Consider the following 20,712-nt stretch of genomic DNA (forward strand, 5'->3'; position numbering starts at 1 on the left):
ATGTATAAGGTCTCTACTTCCTCCTTGGATGTATAAAAAAAATCTGGATAGTGAAAGTGGCTCTGCACATGAACATCGATATATATATCATATATACATATAGCAAAAATGACTTTTTCTCATTAAATTACCCTGATGATTGGCACTGCTTCCACACTATGGGGCCCATGGCCCATACATGGATGTATAATAAAATCTTCCACTGTACAAAAGTGAAGCAAAAATGTCCTGGATACAGGCACTGCCTCTTTTTTTAAGCCAGAGTCTGCACAGTAGTCATCAGGCATTGGAGACGCAATGATGAAGTCCCACCTAAACACCACACGACAAATCGCGAGTGAATCACAACAATTTCACCCTGTTTTTATAGCGTCAAATAACTAATAAAAAACATACTTATCAGAAAAACACTGTACAAGAACCATTCACCATACACATACATTCATACACTGGTGGCCAAGGCTGCCATACAAGGTGCCACTTGTTCATCAGATAAACATTCCCACACATTCACACACCGATGATGCAGCATCGGGAGCAATTAGGGGTTTAGTGTCTTGCCCAAGGACACTTTGACATGAGACTGCAGAGCCAGTGGTAGAACCACACAAAAATAAACATTTTTGTTTATATAACATTATATTTGTGTTTGAATTTGAGTATAAACACAGGCACATTTTTTACAGATATTATATTTGATATTATATAAATTTACGGACTTCGTAGGAGTAACAGTGAACTTGCAAAAGACATAGGTCTCCTGATAACAAATAGTGTTTTACATTGAGCCCATCAGTGTTCAATTGGTTCTTGTCTATTCATATGATGCTTTGTGTGTGTGTGTGTGTGTGTGTGTGTGTGTGTGTGTGTGTGTGTGTGTGTGTGTGTGTGTGTGTGTGTGTGTCATTCTAACACAAAATGACATTTGGGGAGACATACAGTACGATTGTTTTGAAGGCAGTTTCATTTTGAAGGAGATTTGTGGTGTTTCGGCTTATGTGTTTTTGGATTTGTGTGTTCTGAGCATATGAGGTATGCTTTCAGAAAATGTGCGTAAACAATTGAAAACACTGTAAATACTTTGTAAAGGATCTATAAACCTTATTTAGCCAGAAGGCTGCAGTGCAGTTGTGGTTGCTGTCCGAGTTGTGGTGGCTCAAGTTGTGGTAGTTACTGCAGTTGTGGTGGTTGTGGTCAGAGTTGTGGTGGCTGCAGTTGTGGTGGTTTGTGCTGGTATTGTTGTGGCTTCAGTGGTGGTTGACAGCCGGTGTTGCGGTGATGCAGTTGTGATTGGAACCAGAGTTGTGGTGGCTGCAGTTTATGGGTGCTGCAGTTGAGGGGACCTTAGTTGCGTGGGTTGCAGTTGGCAGAGGCGTTGTGACTGCAGGATAGGTAGTTACAGCCGGAGTTGTAATGGCTGCAGTTGTAGTAGTTACGGGAGATCTATAATGTTTTTATCTACTATGATGGTAGGATCTATGATGATTTCATCTATGGTGGTTTCATCTATGGTGGAGGTAGTGTAATGGTGGGATCAATGATGATTTCACCTGGTATGGTGATTGGAACCGGAGTCAAGGTTGCTGCAGTTGTGGTGGTTGGAGCTGGAGTCGTGGTGGCTGTAGTTGAATTGGTTACAGCCAGAGTTGTGGGGGCTGCAGTTGTTGCTCCAACCCTTTGAATCTTTGTCACAGTGACTGTTTGGGCTGTTCTATTCAGGAGCTGTTCTCTAACAAACTAAATGGCGAATAAACACAGATATTTGTATTCTGTATGTGTTATCATTGATAATGTTAGCTGAAGAACTTTCACAAAACAGTTATTTTACACACTGTTTTACATACCTGTTTAATAAGTTCAATGATGGTTCCATTGCTGACCTCTCCAATGGAAGTCATCTTCATCTCCACATATGCCAGTGAGGCAAAGCCTGTTGGGATAAAAAAAAAAAAAAAAAAATAATTATGTGTGGCCTAAGCCTAATTAAAAAATGTGTGACTTGTTAATTCAATGGTAAATGGTACGTCCTTGAACATTTACAAGTATTGCAGTTCTATTTCGTATAGGCTTCGCCCTCTAAGCCACGCTATTGGGTTTATCCCTTCGCGCATGCGCAGTCGTGAAGATTTTCTTTCCCGCCCTAGCGTGCCGCTCGGGCTTCAACTACGTCCGCAAATACTGTATATAAACAGAGCGGACCCGTAGCTCTGCTCCCACTTTTTCTTCAAGCTAGCAGTATGAAGACAAGCTCGACTTCCAGCGGTGTTCACCTCTGCCCCACCTGCCGGACTGGCTGCATCCTGCCGCCGGACCTCCATCCCCGCTGTGAGACCTGCCTTGGCGCCGCTTACGCCTCTTGCCAGTTCTGCATCCGCCTGCCATCTAAAGAGCTTAACCGGTGGGCGGAAGCTTTCTGGAGTGTCAGGCTCTCACCCCCGACGCCTCCTGCCAGTTCTGCATCCGCCTGCCATCTAAAGAGCTTATCGGCAGGCGGAAGCTTTTCTGGAGTGTCAGGCTAGCGGGGAAGGGGATGGCAGCTGGGCAGACAGACGGCAATCCGACACCCTGGATCCGCCGGAGGAAGGCTTTATCGACGAGCACGAGTCCGATGGCTCGATTCTCTTGGATAACGCCTCCATCACCGGCTGTCCCTCCTCCCCCCTGGGAGATCTGGACCTCGAAACGGGGATCGATGCCCTCCCATTGCGGCTCTCCCCATCTCCGGAATGGCCAAGGGCACCGCTCCGGCGGTCTTCCCCTCTGCCTCAGGCGGCTCCACCCTCTCTTTTGGATCTGCCGGAGATCTTCAAAGGCGGCAGACCAGAGAGGCATAGCGCTCCCGGCTGAGCTTCCAGCGCCCGCTCGCGGCCTCTTGAGCGGGGATGTTTACGCTCAGGAGCCGCCCTCCTCACGGGCCCCACTCTGGCCGCGCTTCACGGAGCTTCGGCCGTTTGTGGAAGAGGCGCTCTCCCAGCCCGGGAAACTGAAGGCTCCCGTCTTTCGCTACGCCCCGTTTACCCGGGTTCAAGGCGACACAGAAGCGGGCTTCCCTTCGGTCCCCCCTCTGGAGCAGAGTCTGGCGTCCATCCTGCTTCCGAAGGCCACTTTTTTTCGGCCACCGGAAGCCTACGCCTCCTTCGCCCCATGGTTCAGGTGTGTGCTCAGGTCACTGACCGGTCACACCAGTGTGCGGCCCAGGGTCTCGCGGCACAGAACAATATAGCTTTGCTAGCCGCCTCCGCCATGGCCATTAGCCTACTCCGGGAGCTCCTCCTCCGGAGCTAGTCACGGAGATTGGCAAAGCTATGACCGCGATCCTCGCCCTGACCACTGCGTCCACGGTGGCGTTGTCCAGAGTCATGGCGTGGCAGACTGTGGAGCCAGCGGAACATCTGGCTCCACATTACACAGCTACCCACTGACATCAGACGCAAGCTTCTGTACGGCCCCATAGCTCCTGATGGACTATTTGGGCCCTGCCTACAGACAGCCACATCCCATTTGCACCAAGCGGTACGATTTCGAATGCTCGGCTCTTGGAAGGCGGCTCCTCCACAGCAGCGCCGTCACCATGACAACCGTCATGAAAGGTGCCTCTGCTGCGGCTGCGTTTTCCCAGGCTTCGAGCTCCGCTCCTCCGCCCGGCCCCCTCCGCAGCGACTGCCGGCTCCACATGACCGGCAGGCCTCTCGGAGCCGGAGGACCATGAAGGCGGCCCCCACCTGGTCTAACCCACCCCCGAGCCCCCCAACAAACAGCAGCGTTGGGGCGCGGGAAACGTCTGTCCACATACAGTTGAGAGATGGAAACACAACAGCCCTTTTAAGGGCCACCCCCACCCATCTAAAGAGCAGTTTCCCCTCAGCCAAGCAGCCCCTGTTCCCATTGAACAGTGCGCTGACAACATGACAGTCGTTCCCCACACAAGCGCACACCAGCCCACCGCTGCACGCGGAGCTCTACTGCTCTCTCACTATGCAGACAGCGGGAGCGAACGCTCATTCACTATGAACGGTGCCGCTCAGTCATCCCTCTCCCCCCGGCCATGCCAGTGGGACGAGGAAGACAATGACCCGGTGACCGCTCCCGCCTCTCACGGCGGTGACCGGCCCTTTCGACAGAGCCCTCCATGGGCTGCGCGTCACAATCTCACGTCTCGCCCAGCGGTGGAATGGGCTCTGCGCTCCTTGCTGACCATGTCCGTAAACAAACATACAGACATGTGCGCGCCTGCTCTCAGAGCACAACGCAGCATGGATCAGGCTGACACACATGGACTCATGGATGTCAAAGCTGATAACACGGGGCTATACACTTCAGCTCGCCTCCCCCCCGCCTCGCTTCGCGGGCGTATTGGAGACAACCGTGTCATCCCAGGCAGATTCCACATGCTGACCATCAGACATGTGTTGGAATGTGTGCGCCACCAAGAATGATTTACATCTGTGGATCTGAAAGACGCATACTTTCACATCCAAATCATTCCCAGACACAGGAGATTCCTGCGCTTCTTTTCCAAGGGGTCCATTTTCAGTACAACCGACTACCGTTCGGTTACTCACTGGCACCCCGCACTTTTTCCAAGTGCATGGAGACGGCACTTCAGCCGTTGCAGAAAAAAAGGCGTCAGAGTCCTGTTTTATCTGGACGATTTGCTCATCCTGGCTCCCTCTCGGGAAATGGCGGCGCTGCACACTGTGGCAGTTCTGCAGCACCTGCAGACACTGGGTTTCGCCATAAACTGGCAGAAAAGCTCATTGGTTCCCACACAATCGATAGTTTATCTGGGCGTAGTGCTAAACTCGATTGTTATGAGAGCCAGGCTGTCAACACTAAGGCAAGACCCGCTGCTCTCTCTCCTGTTGCGCACCACGCCACGCGCAAAGGTGTCAGCGCTGTCCGTCATGCGCCTTCTGGGCATGATGTCCGCGGGCTGGTGGTCCCCCTGGGGCTTCTCCACATGAGAAAAATCCAGAGGTGGTTCCTCCGTCAGCGTCCCCCATACGTCACAAGTGGCGAATGCTGATCATTCCTCCTTCCCTACAGTCGGACCTGTCATATTGGGGGAACCCCCGGACCTTGTCAGCTGGGGTTCCCCTGGGTAAGAGTGGAAATTGAATCCCACTATTGTTCAGAAGCTGCGGAGCAGGTTCGGGAAGGCGGAGGTGGATCTGTTCGCCTCACGAGAAAACACACAGTGCGCTCTGTGGTTTTCCTTGAGCGCACGGGACAATCCACCCCTCGGCGTGGGCGCTTTCTCCCACCACCCCTGGCCCAGAACCCTCTTATATGCTTTTCCCCCAGTCCCTCTGATTCCTCGTCTCCTGGAACGCATCCAGGAGGAGAATCTGTCGGTCATCTTGGTGGCGCCGGAGCGCATCCTGGTTCCCGACACTGGTCCAGCTGCTGACGGGTCCCCCCTGGCAATTGCCGTGGCACGAGGACGCCCTGTCACAGCTGGACGGCGCGATATCTCACCCCCCCCAGTGATAACCCAGCGACTGTGGGGCTGGCTGCTGAGCGGGAACGCTTGCAGAGCTTAGGCTTGCCTCCTGCCGTGGTGCGCACTATTCAGAGCGCGAGAGCCCCCTCCACAACAGCGTGTTACACGGCGCGTTGGTCCGCTTTCTAGCGCTGGTGCACGGAGAGTGAAACAGACCCTATATCGTGTCCCCTGCCTCTCGTGTTGACTTATCTCCAAACATTGGTAGATAACGACCTGGCTCCGTCCACAGTCAAAGCCTACGCAGCGGCCATTTCATCCTGCCACGAAGGCTATGGAGAGAGAACGGTTTTTGCGCACCCCCTAGTAAAGCATTTTTTGAAAGGGGTCAGACGACAAAAACCCGCCGTGCGCTCTCTCACTCCCCAATGGGATCTGGCCCTGGTGCTTCGAGCTCTGGGGAAGCCTCCTTTCGAGCCCTTGGCACAAGCCTCTCTCAGGTTGCTGTCCCTAAAAACGGCGCTTCTTGCCCTGACGTCAGCCAAGCGAGTGAGCGACTTATGTGGCTGTCAGTTTCACCGTCCTGTCTCTCCATTAGAGGGGACGGGAGCGCAGCCACCCTACAGCCTACCCTTCTTTCACACCGAAAATTTTAACAAATTCCTTTCGGTCGAGGGTTTTTTCCCTCCAGGGTTTTTTCCCCCGCCTCATTACAATGACGTGGAGGAGGTTTCCCACCGATTGTGCCCGGTGCGTGCGTTAGCACAGTACGTTTTACGCACGGCGGACATAAGGCAGACACAACAGCTGTTTGTACACTATAGAGAACACTCCCAAGGAGCGGCCCTGTCAAAACAGCGTCTGTCTCACTGGCTGTGTGAGGCTATCACCCAGGCCTATAACACGGAGGGGGCGGAGCCCCCCCAGGGCATCCGGGCACATTCTACAAGGGCACTATCGGCATCAACAGCTCTGTTCAGAGGCATGTCAGTAGCCGATATCTGCGCGGCGGCCTCTTGGGCATCCCCATGCCCTTTCACCCGTTTCTATTTGCGGGATATGTCCGAGCCCTCTCTGACTCACTCGGTCCTATCCTCACTCAACGACGGATGATGCCCCGTCGTATGTGGGCCGGGTGCTGAGAGGAGAGCGGCGTCCCACATATATGTGTAGCCTATGTATATATGTACATATGTATATATATATATATATATATATATATTTGTCGCTATCACATATCCTCTCTCACTGCCATGCAAGCCCCCCTACTCTGGGTGGCTGGGAGGGACTCGGGCGTCCCATAATTATCAATCATGTACTACCCTCACCAATCATGCACGCCTGCCCTCTCGACTAGGCCAAATTATTACCATGGCAGGCCCCGTTACCTAGATAACGGATTATCTGATACAGTCCCCTGTCAGTACATGAGAGAGAGACAGAGGGAAAAAGTTTAGTCTATGTTCCACTGTGGGCTCTGGGTCGCAGGTGGCATTGACTACATCAGCTTCGCCCTAACCCAATAGCGTGGCTTAGAGGGCGAAGCCTATACGAAATAGAACGATAGTTACGTTATTGTAACTCCAGATTCTATGAGTATAGGCGTAGCCCTCTAAGATCCGGGCCACCTGCTCCAGTTACATTAGCTGAAGAAAAAGCTTATGTTGGGAGCAAAGCTACGGGTCTGTTTATATACAGTATTTGCGGATGTAGTTGAAGCCCGAGCGGCACGCTAGGGCGGGAAAGAAAATCTTCACGACTGCGCATGCGCGAAGGGATAAACCCAATAGCGTGGCTTAGAGGGCTACGCCTATACTCATAGAATCTGGAGTTACAATAACGTAACTATCGTTCCATTACTAATGTTACAGGAAGTCATGGTTTCATCTATGATGGAGGTAGGCTTAGTATCAATGATGAAAGTAATCTATGATGATTTCACCTGGGGTGGTTTCAAATGAAGGAAGGGGTGTTAGGATGATTGGAACCGGAGTCAGGGATGCAGTTGCGGTGTTTGGAGCTGGAAACAGGGTTGCATCAGTTGCGGTGTTTGAAACTGGAAACAGGGTTGCATCAATTGCGGTGTTTGTAGCTGGAAGCGGGGTTGCTGCAGTTGCGGTGTTTGGAGGTGGAGACGTGGTAGCTGACTAGCACTGTTGTATTTCTATATCTGTGCTATCCTACTGTATACACGTAAATAGCCTATTTATAGCTTTGTATTTTATTATAAAACTCAGGAGCAGCACAACTCATTTCACATATGTGAAGAAGAGAGACCTTGATGAGTTACACAATAGCATTTAGGCTCATGAGCACTCAATTGAGGAAAGAATTTAGGCAGGCAGCACAGTTTAAGGTTAAAATTAGGGCTGTCAAATGATTATTTTTTTCTTAATCGCGTTTAATCGCTGAATTTCTATAGTTAATCGCGATCAATCGCATGTTTTATCATATGATTAAAATTCTATTATTTTGCATTTCAGAACTGTTTTTAAGTACATATTAACAATGGAAAGCCATTCTTACCAGTGTATCTTGATTGGGAATCAAATTAATGCAAAGAAAGTTACTTTATGAAATTGACTTTAAGATTTGTATTTGTTTATTATTTATTTATTTACTTTAAACAAAAGAAAAATGTGTGAATCTGTCATTATTGCACAATTCAGAACATACCAATCCGTAGTACGTCAGGCAGTGTTTACTCCCAGGCCTTGCAACAAGCTAAATTATGTTTAGGGGACAGCAGAATCCTAAAAGGGTTTGAGCATGTTTGTGCTCAGCCAACATTGAATAATCTTCACAAAAGAATGACAGAAATGCTGTTTTGGAACAGACGTGTGATTCTCAACCGGTCTGATTTGTTCTCGTAATTTAAAAGAGGCCAAGAGGAACTCTCCTGTTACGGGAACATTGTTAACAAATATGCGTAACCTACTCAGAGGTCCACTATGTGTGTTGTGTATGTGTGTCCAGGCTTGAAGAACAGGAGAAACTAGTAACAGCAGAGGGGTTGTACAGGAGAGCTCTATCCCTAGATGACTCGAACCCTGAGGCGCAGGAAGCGAGGAGATGATAGCACGTGAGGCTGTTCTGCTCACATTCAACTTCCTGACTAAGTCCCATGGTGCAAAGGTCCTACACTTCTTAAAGGAACGCACGCATGTAGAATAAACTACTGCCAGCAATGTGAGAAGAAAAACATTTAAGTGAACTAATGTGCTGATGGGGACAGAACAAAATGAAATAGAAACAGGTAGTTTTTTTGCAGCACTGATTCATGTTTGTTACACAGAAACTACCAGATGTGTTTCCAGGTAAGAAGTCACAAGATTAAATATATAATTTGTAAAGTATTACCTTGAAACAAAAGGGAAATATTTGAAACATTAAGGGTGGATGAATTTCAGCATAATAATATCGCTATTACCTATTTTAAATTCCAAGACGTTTTATCTAATTTGGAAGGTATTGCGCTGATAGTAGCCTATAATACTTTGAAAACATCAACATATATTACTCCATTATTATCATGTTATTACAATATTAATATAACTATATTACCATTACCCAGATATAGTATATAGTTTGTTCCACATGCGTGTGTGTTCCTTTAAGAACTGTAGGACCTTTGCACCATGGGATTTAGTCAGGAAGTTGAATGTGAGCAGGACAGTTTGTGTGTGTGTGTTATGTGTTATCATCTCTCCATACTATCTGCATCAATCTTTGACGTTCCATGCCTTTGGTAGCATTCTCGGTATGTGAAATAAATGCTGAAATACTGTTCTGATATCTTTGTTGATTATTGTCAAAATGTTTGATGTGCAATATGTATATTTTTGATAATGATTGATAGCTCATATTAGACTGACAGTATGCTTCAGTAAGCTAGTTTGCCACTATTATCTTGGGTTGTGCTACATGTAAGTATGTTTTAGTTTATTTAGATAAACAATATAGGTTATACTACGTACACTGTATAACAATACATTACGTATTTCCTTTATTTCAGCTTACATGTTAGCTACTGTATATACTACCGCATTACAGTAATGTGTAGTTATATTGTTTTTACAATTATCATTGTATAATGTTTGTGACTCATCAATACTGTATGTAAGTAACTGGTCATTGTGTTTCATTTCCCAGTTTCACCCTTAGTTAGAGTTACAACGATCCCAGTCTCCAGTGCTTGATGGTGGAAGGTGTTTAGCTGCTGGTCAGATTGCACAGGGTTACATGCATGCAGGAAAAGACACATTTCATGGTAATATTAGAATAACAGAGGTGGAAGGTATTGCGCTGATAGCCTATAATACTGTGAAAACATCAACATGTATTACCCCATTATTACCATGTTATTACAATATTAATATAACTATATTACCATTACCCAGATATACATATGGTTGGTTGTTATATGGTGGTTATACATATGATTATCGAACCCTTTCCTACTTACTACATTGGCAATTGCATGTTATTACATCTGTTACCTTCTTATCACCTTATTACCCCAGTATTACATCTTATTACTGTGATGTATTACCCAGTTATTACTTTGGTAATTACATGTTATTACCTATATATTACCTCTTTATTATCACACTGTTACCCCACTATTACCATCTTATTACTGAGCCGTAATTTGAAGTGCTACCAAGCCGTTTGATAGATGAATATTTTCACACCAGTGGTGCTATTTGTACAGTTTATTTTGTTTGTGTAAATCCCTAAACCTTTCTTTAATGTTTGCATTAAATAATTATTGAATACAGTATTTCAGAGAAAGAACATGGAGCACATTTGCAGTTTGCAATAAATTGCTCTGATCTTATTTCCTGGGTGCAACTACTGTGCCAAGTCATAAAGCTTTAAGACATTGTACATTTCCTGACTGGATATGAGTAATTCCTACAGTGTAGTCAAGGGCAAATGCATCAATAATTGGGAACAATGGAAACCAGAGGGCTGTCTGTTTGTGTTTAGATGCTGCTGGTGTACGGGTTCATCGAGGAGCCGAGGCTGTTGCTGCACGGCGGAGGTGGAGGCCAGCGCACACAAATCCGTTCCACAGCATTGACTCGCCAGTTGGCAAAGTCCCAACCAGGACTGCTAGTGGCTGCCATGGTGGCTTTACATGAAAACAACAAAGTCCAGCTGGAACAGGCTGGTCACATATTTAAGGTGTGTCACCAGCTCCTATTAATTCGCAGCTACGAGGCCAGAAGTCCAATTATCTTACTGATTTGTCACATTACTAGACAAGATTATTTAAAACAAGGTGTCCTAATCAGTCCATTTTGATCAATCCTAGCAGTAAAAACATATATGTGTGTGACTGTGTGTTTTGGTTCTAGGAGCTGGGATGTGAGAATTGCTTACAGGTGGATTTCTGGGAGGCGATGCTCATGGCCTCCTCACAGGAAGCTGTCATCCAGGAACTTCTGTTCCGACTGGCGTCCGTCTACATCGACCGACTGACAAACACAACGTCGGATACACACCCCAACGAACCACACGCACCTTCGAGACGCAGGCCGCTGAAGAGTGCAGACGATCTGGTACATTTCTGTCAGACACTCGTGAAATGCCTTGTGATGTTTGACCACCACCTAAATCTACTGCTAAAAAGTATGATTGTGCATAAATATCATGATGTTCAGAAATCAATTGATATGAACAGTGGCCTGCATGTTTGTTTGTGTCTCAGATGAACTCATGCTCCCATTACGGTGCTCTGTACCCATGGCTCACTGTTCTCAATCCAGCTCAAACTACCAGCTCCCAACACCAGGAGGCGCTATACAAACTGCAGGTAATTTGTCAATAAATAAAATAAGTCTTAAGCTTCTCAAAACCTCTGAATGTATTAAATAGAGCAAGGGTATGTTTTTTTTTAAACGTATGACTTCAACTTGTTTAAATGTAAGACAAAGATTGTAATTCATGGTCTCTGTCTCCAGTCTCTCCTGTGTGGTCCGTCCCTGTCCGTGGGCTCCGTCGTGCCTCTGATGGAGCGTCTGTCAGAGGAATCCCTATGGGGCTTCAGCCTGCACCTCCTCTGCACAACCAGAAGGGGGCAGTACGACAGCAGCATTGAAAAGCTGCTGGACCGATGTCCTCAGGCCATCATAGCCTACGCCAACCACCAGTTACAAGACAAACACATGGTCTGTATTGAGCAGTAGCCTGAACTGTGAAGTTTGTCACTTTTTGACTCTGCCCTTACTCTGTTCCATGTCTGTACATTTTGAAGTTTAGACGATGGTTATCAGAAGTATTACCCTTTCTGTCTTATCTAATCTCTGCAGGTGTTATGGTGGCAGAAGCTGCTCCCAGAGCTTTGTAACAGGACGAGAGCTGCCACAGACAACAGCATCCTATTGGCTGCTCTTAAAGGTAGTCTGTCAAAAGTACCCCAGTACTTTATTTTAAGTTAAAGGTGCACTATGAGTTCCTGCATATGGTGTCAGTGCGATTTCATTTTTGTCTCAAATTGTAGGCATCTCTCCTCTAGCTGCCTGCCCCCTAAATACACTGTGAAAAAGCCCAAACAAACACTAGGGGCACAGCATAGGCACCAAAATACAACAAAACACTCCAGCCAATCACCGACAAGATGGTTGGGGGAGGGGGTGGGGGTTAGTGACAGTTAGTCAGTTAGTCATGACAGTTACGGAAACATGGGGGGAGGGAGAGCTTGCTCTGTTTTGTTTGAAATTTACTTGGAACGTCAACAGAAGTGACCATGCAGGAACTCATAGTGCACCTTCTCATATCTCATATTTACACAGAGTCATTTTTGACCTGACATTGGCCAGAACGACAATTTGGCTCTCTTTGACTGCGAAAAATATTGAGCAGGTTTGACAAAAATCTGGACATCCTAACAAGGTCAGGAAACCAAATCAGGGCTATCACTGTAACAAAGTTGAGTTCTGCTAATAATTTTAGGTTTGTATATTTAAATACTACTTTGATTACTTTTTAAGTCAACAGAACAGATAAATAGATAAAGGATTACATATTTTCTCACCTCTAGTTTATTTCTGGCAGTACAGAGAAGATTTGAAACAGCATTTAGACCTTCACCAGGGTAAATTGTATTTACAGACAAGATTGATTAGTTAAATACATAAAATATGACAAATTTAAATATATCGTAGAATCAAATGTTTTATAGCAATACAAGCCAACAGATTAACACTATTAAAGGGCAGCTCCACTCATTTTACACATCGAATTATTTTTATAGGTCTAGTTGCAAGTCAAGTTGCATTGTGGGTAAAGTAGGCACCTGGTTTTGACAAGAAAGAAAACTGCATGGAATCAATAAAAAAGATCATATGTCTGTTGTGATGTGATGTTTTGACCCTGGGATTTTAACGTGCCCGGTTACCATGCCAACAGAGACGCTAGTAGTGGTTGCCATGGAGATGAGCCCCACAGAGTTCCTGGAACTGATGCCTGACGACGGCACGGCATTCTTCTTCTTGCCTCACCTCTTGACTTGCAGCCAGCATCACCTGCTAGCATGACTGACACACACACACACACACACACACACACACACACACACACACACACACACACACACACACACATACACAGACAGACAGAGACACACACACACACACACACACACACACACACACACACACACACACACATGGTAGGCCCTTAGCAGTGGATTATTCAACCATGGCAACACTGAAAACATAATCTGTAATCTCTATGCTGTGACCAGCACTTTGTTTGTCCTCAACAGACAATCATGTACAGGTTTTAATACTTAAACTAACCAATTTTTGAGCATAAGCAATTAAATTGAACATTTAATCAGTCGCTTGGGTGACGTATGCTCTGTGTTTTTAGATGACTTAGATATAGAGAAATAGAGAATATAATTTGCAGGATACACAGAACAGACTACAGTATATACAGTAGAGCAGGTCATGCAGAACAGATATGAATCAAAAATAGTTTTTCGGTTTCCCTGCAAGTTCATGTTTGTATGTGGATATTGCTTTGTAATTCTGACTGTGTTCCCCATTAATATTGTGATGTGTTGCCATTTTTGTAACATTTTAATGTCTAGCGTCAATGAGAATTTATTTTTTATTTATTACCGTTTGTAGTCCTGAAACTAGTCCTGTAATTCATCAGATAGGCAGTAAGTTTAAAGCACTTTATTATAGGAAAAGTCCACTTCTAAACAGATCTACTAACTACTCTCCCCCAAAACCGTTTTTGCCATTTGCATTCGTACTGGCGAAGTGGCCATAGGGACTATAGGAGGGGTAAGGGAGTGATGCAATCACGGCAACGGTCTTTATAGCGTTCAAATCAGAAAACAAATACATCAAAAAAAGTATGAACTAAATACTAAATCTAATGTATATAGCATGTTTGTCATAATTTAAACAAGTCTCCCGAAGAGAAACGGGTATCTCTCTCTCCCCCGCCTCTACCTGCTGCGCTGTGGACGTGTGTGTGTGTGTGTGTGTGTGTGTATGTGTGTGTGTGTGTGTGTGACGGCCGGCGAGCCACACGACACGCTTGTGGAGTTTAACTCCGAAAAGACAGTTAACCACAGGATCTCGTTAATCTTATGATGGACATGTGTTGTGGTATTTAAACAAACGAACCGTCAACGGTGAAATAAAAGCCTCTTATTTACGAGACCGGTGTGAGAGACCTCCAGCTTACAGCGGGGTCTCTGAGCATGACTGGCCGAGCGACGAGCTAGCGGCCCCGGCAGGCGCCTGCTGGCTGTCGCCTCACTTCATGGAGCTTCTCAACTCCGAAAACTTTGAAGCAAATTGTCAATTCGGTATCAATTTGCGCAAGACTGCCTATATTCGAAATTATTATTCTAAACAGTTAATTTCTCGCCTAAAACGTCAGAAGTGAAATTAGTGATGAATAAGAAAAAACCCTATTCAGGAAGAAGATTTTTATAAGTAAATGTTCCAATTAATGATCCAGGCAGCGCATTCTCGTCTCCCCCCTTCATTTTACAGTCGAATGGTGGCTAGAACAGCTCTGGGTCAAAGTTCAATATGGAATGGATTAATCTGCGTTATTTTTTTTAACGCGTTATTTTTTCTTTAATTGAAATTAACGTGTTATTTTGACAGCCCTACTATCTACATATTTTAATGTTTAACTTGTCAAGTCAATTGACAATATTTATAGTTTCAATTTGTGATCCATCAAACTGGAAGAGCTAATTGGAAAAAAATAAATAAAAAATTCTTGTCAGGATCCTCCATAGGAAGAATCCTTATATGCACGTTTGCCAGTGATGCAAAACATTATGTGTGGACATAAACAAAACTAATAAAAACTGTGTGATTCGTTAACTCAGTGGTAAATGTTAAATGTCTTTGCACATACAAGTATTGCAGTTCCACTACTAAAGTGAAGGCATAGATTGTAAAATTAAGTGACAAAGCTTCCAGGTTAGGGTTAGGTCCTATAAGTCTGTCGGAAAAAGAACCTACTTTTTACTTGATTTATTACCTCAATAAACCTTTTCATAATGAGATTATAGCCTAAATCCCTACTTTCAAGTCTTCCTTTAATACAGCATGATGTTCACGGCAGATTTATTCCACCAAAATGCCACAACAAAACTGAAACCGCTAGCCCCAGTTAAACCACCACTGCAAACCCTTACGTTTTACGCAGCATCGGCTACTTTCATACAGCCAGTACTTGTCAAAAACTGTAGCTCACACTGCGAGCTGTGTACACTGTGTTGTTGTGGAGATAGGTCTGGCAATGTGATATACAGATGGTCTGCCCGTTATGCCCCTTTCACACCAATGACCAGGGTTTCACCAGGGTTGACTGATCAGGGTCCAGAGTTAGGGAGTCAGAGCGACGATGCTGAGATAATTAAACTAAACTCATTTTCATATGTGTATGTTCTAACGCTGGGTTTTTAGTGGCAGTTTTGCCTGTAAAACTCTGCCACCGCTCTGCATGGCTTACTCCTCGGTCACGTGCCTGCTGCTGGATTTGTAAATCGGGTTGGTCTGGTCCAAGATCCTTTATCCTCTCTTTTTCTTTGCCTTGTGAAAGGGTTTTTCTGTAAATAAATGACAGAATTTTCTTTAACTGCTGCCATCTCTACAAAGTGATTTCTGATTGATGCTTTGTAGGGCTGCTGTGGGATCCATAATAACGCGTCATAAGCACAAACCATGCACACTTGTGGGTTTTCCGAGGAAATTACATTTTCGCTTAGTTGACAACAAAGTGATGCAGGGTCTCTCAACTGCCGACAAATTGCCATTGTGGTGCCACGGTGTGTGCTGAACAGATGCCGCTCGCTTGCCACTGCTGTGCCACTGTTGTAACACCTACAACTTTCATACAATATGGCTATTATTGAGCTTTTTAAAGACATTCATATTAATTAGAACAATTATCACTTTTCCACATTTCCTACAACTTCACATTCTTCTTACACATTTAAGCAATCCAGTTTAGCATTAGCTTTTCAAAAAACCTTTAATTATTCCACATCTTTTTTTATATTAGTGGTGTTATTCAACTTGTCAATGAAATTAATACTAATTAAAACCATTCCCATTTTTCCAACTATTCTCACTACTTCACCTTCTAACGGATTTAAGCTATTATTCCAGTTTAGCTTTAGCAATTTAGCTATTCAGCACTCACATGCATTTTCTGCATGATCTTTTCCAAACTGTTGTAGTATTTTCTTTGTGTAAAAAGCATTGTGTCGGTTTGTCCGATTTTACGTGCTGCTGCAGATAAAGTCAGCTGATGAGTGCCGCACACAGTTCCGCTATTTCCTACTCCATATCATTAATTTCCCTTAGCATTGCTTTTATTTTCATGCAGTTTTTTTGAATAACAGCTTTCATGGAGAGAACAGTTCGGTAGTAGGCTACAGACGTGTATACATCAGCTGTATCGCTACTTCTTTAAAGCATTAAAACAAACAAGCCATCTGTAGTCTATCTGGGTTTTACAAAATGCTTCAGCAGAATATTGTCATGACCTGGTCAACATGATATGATAAACATAGCTTCAGGAGGCACACTCCCTCATACAGTAGACTCTATCAACTAAGGGACTGTTCGTTATTTATATAAAGTGCCACCGGAGGAGTTTTGGGATTTTCAGAAAAATTACACTTGACTTGACTAGACTTTACCACTATAAAAATTCTACAACCCTCCAAAATGACTGTGAAAAGAGGTGTGACCCTCCCCATCAATTTCTGGATGCCTTCTGTACTGGGTAGCACTTAGCAAAGATGTGCAGATGCCCTTTACTTTTTACAGCCATGACTTACATGATTTAACCTCTGCCTTCTCATCTTATACATCACACTCCTCTGTTATGGTGTGGTGGCCATTTCAGTAGATTTACTCAATAACATTGTTGTGGAAACACAATAAGCATGGAAACTAAATGCACACTTCCTGCATTACTTCAAATACTAAGTTACTCCTCTAATTAACTAGTATTCACCTGAAATATAACAATAAAACATTGAGACCATTCAGCAAAGCACAGTGGCAGCACACAAACTGGTTGCTATGGACTCGTCACTAGGCTTCCTCAGTCATTGTATATTTTAGCTACATTATCCAAAATATATATGTTTATTTTTAAAGCAGATTTTAAATTAAATTGTAACAATTTAACAATTTGCCCTTATGAAATCCAATCGCGGCACGGTTCTGCTAATTCAGCTCTGTTTAGTTCCAGTGTTGATACTGCAAGGAGTGCTTCGGGACCGTCTACAAACTACAACACTGAAAAGAGATGCAAACATATTTTCAAAAATAGGCATATGCTTATTTTTTAAAAGTAAGTGCTGTAATACAACTAGCAGGAGACAAGTTATAATTGAGGTAAGTTTGGAGACACTTCCTTATTTAATCATTAAATTAATAGCCTACATATTTTTGTTGTATCTCTTTTCTGTGTTGTAGTTTGTAGACGGTCCCTAAGCACTCTTAACTGCCGTCTCAACACCGGAACTAAACAGAGCTGAATTAGCAGAACTTTTATGCATTTCTTTCACATCTACTGCAGTCAGATTTACTGTGTTCACTCGGAAGGAATCACTTCACATGGGTAGGCACTTTTAATGACATTTTGAACATAAGAGGCTAAAAACAAGTTTAAAACTTGCCCTGTTTAAGCCTGTTGGGTGCTAATGATAGCACAGGGGTGGCCAACCAGTTCAGCATAAAGAGCCACAAAAAAACCTGCACCATAGCAAAAAGCCACACAACACATGCACGTCCACACTACAACAGCAACAGTGACTTCCAGGTCTGATGACAGTCATAATACATAGCAGTTTTCATAGTTTTTTTTTTCTTACTTAGATTGACTCAGTGGGAAACCTGACAGTCTTTGTTATCCACAATCCTTTTCAGGTCTTGCTAGAACTCGGTTGTGCCACTCGAAGCGACTCTTTCACTCGTTTGTCACTAGAGGGGCTTTCAAACGCAGTGAAAGGGTTAATGAGGAAGGTGATCTGTGGCAGCTTTTTTTTTCCTCGGGTTGCAGAATTTGTCCTCAAAACTCTGCTGCATTATTTTTTATTTTAAAATAATTGGCAAATGTATTGGCAAGTGCATTCCATTTTTTTTGTACTTATCTGAAATGTTTCAAAAAGTTAATAAAAAAATAAAAATAAATCCACCAATAACACAGCCCCCAGCCACACAGTAAGAGCCTCACAGGAGCAGGCAAAGAGCCGCATACGGCTCAAGAGCCACAGGTTCGCCACCCCTGTGATAGCAGGAAGATAACACGGTGTAGGCAACACCGATTGTTTTCGTTTTTCTTGCTACTGACAGCACTCAAAATTTACAAACAACAGAGCTATGTGTTGAAATCGACCGGAATTCTCCTTTAAGAAAAAAAGTCCTATTTTGCCGTAATCCAATGACACGAAAAAAAGTAATCCACAGCGATCAGTAGATCCACAAAAAGGTAAATGATACGGTGTATCCAGCAAGGCCTATACGCGTCACATTCACCAGCCAGCTCCAAACAGGTGAACGAGGTGAACTTCGCCGTTTAAACAAAGTGGAATAAATGTATAAAAGTCCAAATCTACACAAAACCTGCAATCAATTAGTAAGCTGACATCAAATGTATATACATGGCATTTAGGAAACCTTTATTGCAACGTTGGCACGGCACTAATTTTTTAAACAATGAAATTAAGCCGTTTCAGCCACCAGGGGGGCAAACTCATGGGTCAGACCGATCTGGTAGGGAAGGAGGGCCGAGACTGAGAGCTACATGGAAAAATATGCACCAGACAAGCCACTTTGAAATTTTGCTGTTTCATGAATACAAAAGTTGTGTGACCCCCCCCCCCCTCCTAGACTAAAAAATGTTGGGTGACCCACCCCTCAACAAAGAATAAAAAGACATGACCCTCCCCTATTTTCCTCCGGTGGTCCATTCCATAAATACCGAACGGTCCCTAAGAACAGCTGATTTCTCAGGCCAGTAAACGGTTTTGTCCTTATCACTGCTCCCCCTGGTGGATAGACAAACCATTTCAACTAGTTTTACACACACAGCGCTTTGGGGTGTTACCAGTCGCCCCGAGCTCACTGCGTCATTGTTTTTTTTCCAGCCACAGCCCGGCCAAGTACCCGTCACGGACCTGCCAGGGCCCCAGCACGGAGGGACCGGAAATGAGGCTTCATATGTACATTTTAATTTGGCGCATTAATATAGAACGTTAGCCAGTCAGTTTCACCAAAGCTCCTTTAATAGGTGTCCTATAATGGACATTATGGACATTCTGATTGGCTCCAAGAGGTCCGTGATCTAAGACACCTATTAACGATTACTGATTGTCAACTGTATACAATGTTATTGACTTTAAATCTTGCTAGCATGACGTTAGCTTTCTGGCTCGTAGCTGTCTGAGCCAAAGGGTTCTATGAGCTGAGTGGACTACAAATATCTCCCGTTGCCAAGTGTGGAAAGTCATATGTAAGGTCTGACCTATTTACTGGAGCAGTGAACCTTACAGGATGGGATTGTTCCAGGTATTACTGAAACCCTTAACTGTTACCAGGGAAACTGAGTTATTGTTTAATTGTTAAAATATAAATTAATGGTCTTAAAAATAAATATTTGGCAAGTAATTTCTGTATGGACACCTCGTCAGGCATTAACCCTTACTTACCTGTAATTTCTTTGTACTGTACATGTATGCAGATATACGTATGGTGTGTGTCTATCAGCTGAGTGCTTTAACCTATCTTCTCTGAAATGCCCAAGATAAATTTCTCCTAAGGGAGACAAAAAGGCTTATCATATTGTATTGTATTAATTTGGTTTTACCAGTGTAGCCTACTGCTGTGTGTACTTTGATCATATCAATCACCCACCAATTGGTCCCAAAACATCTGTAAACTGTTGTAAATCTTTACAACTCTTCACTGAAAGGGGCAAGCAGGCCTGCCTTCTTGCACGATCCACATTTTTTTTTCAAAACTTGCCATTTAAAACGTGTAGCTTTCTATAGCTCGAAGTTTGTTGTTGTTTCCCAAAGTGATAGGATTTTGTAAACAGCAAGTCCTGGAAATGTACTTCCGTTGGTGACTGTGTATAAAGTGTTTTGGTTCCAGTAGTGCATTCTAAATATTGAATTTATCCCAGTTTGTTCTTTTGTTCTTCCTCTTCAACCACATCCCCACTTCCTCAGAGACTATGTTAGAGGTTAATGGCTGACGAGGTCCCCATTATGGTAAAATAATAGACACCTTGCCTTACATTAACCCTTACTAAAACATACTGCAACTACAAATAACTTTTTCAAACGTTTTTTATCTGCCACACCAAGATTTATTTTTATTCTCCTGTTTAATATAATCCAGTATTCTCGACAAAGGATCATTCAGGCAGTAAATGGCATTGTATTAAATTCCCAACAACAAATGAAGTCCAATATCTTGTTGACAAACTTATTTCATTAGAGAACAATTCAAAATTGTTTTAAAGGGGAGATCAATAGCAGGAAATTACAGATAATATCTTGTAGAATGTAAAATGTAAAAGACAAACTGAAACAGTGAAAAACCTTTTGATACTTAACGCTACTAATGTCAGGCTACTCTTAAAGAAAAAATAATATTCAATATATATATATATATATATATATATATATATATATATATATAAAATCAAAGACATAAAAATATAGTTTGAATAGTTACTTTGTCCAGACGATG

At 43.8% G+C, this 20,712-nt stretch overlaps 1 protein-coding gene and 1 long non-coding RNA gene across 2 annotated transcripts; one reads left to right on the top strand and one right to left on the bottom strand.

Annotated features, from left to right (window-relative positions):
* Window positions 1-1,117: 1,117 nt before the first annotated feature.
* Window positions 1,118-20,712, bottom strand: LOC116038164. Its single transcript, XR_004102040.1, has 5 exons — window positions 20,698-20,712; window positions 7,386-7,586; window positions 1,845-1,930; window positions 1,570-1,737; window positions 1,118-1,230 (listed from the first exon to the last, which is right to left on the bottom strand). It is a non-coding gene; the product is annotated as an uncharacterized LOC116038164 (long non-coding RNA).
* Window positions 10,409-13,068, top strand: LOC116038161 (Hermansky-Pudlak syndrome 3 protein-like). Its single transcript, XM_031282370.2, has 6 exons — window positions 10,409-10,633; window positions 10,807-11,010; window positions 11,160-11,264; window positions 11,413-11,619; window positions 11,761-11,848; window positions 12,860-13,068. Exons 1-6 carry the CDS (start codon window positions 10,436-10,438, stop codon window positions 12,985-12,987), a joined length of 930 nt encoding a protein of 309 aa, XP_031138230.1. The 5' UTR covers window positions 10,409-10,435; the 3' UTR covers window positions 12,988-13,068.

Source organism: Sander lucioperca, chromosome 11 (genome assembly GCF_008315115.2).
Source record: "Sander lucioperca isolate FBNREF2018 chromosome 11, SLUC_FBN_1.2, whole genome shotgun sequence".
Taxonomy (NCBI): domain Eukaryota; kingdom Metazoa; phylum Chordata; class Actinopteri; order Perciformes; family Percidae; genus Sander; species Sander lucioperca.

Coding starts and splice junctions, on each gene's coding strand:
- LOC116038161 (XM_031282370.2), top strand. CDS start 10,436: ATGCTGCTGGTGTACGGGTTCATCGAGGAGCCGAGGCTGTTGCTGCAC. Junction 10,634..10,806: donor AGGCTGGTCACATATTTAAG/GTGTGTCACCAG, acceptor TTTTGGTTCTAG/GAGCTGGGATGTGAGAATTG. Junction 11,849..12,859: donor CCTATTGGCTGCTCTTAAAG/GTAGTCTGTCAA, acceptor CCATGCCAACAG/AGACGCTAGTAGTGGTTGCC.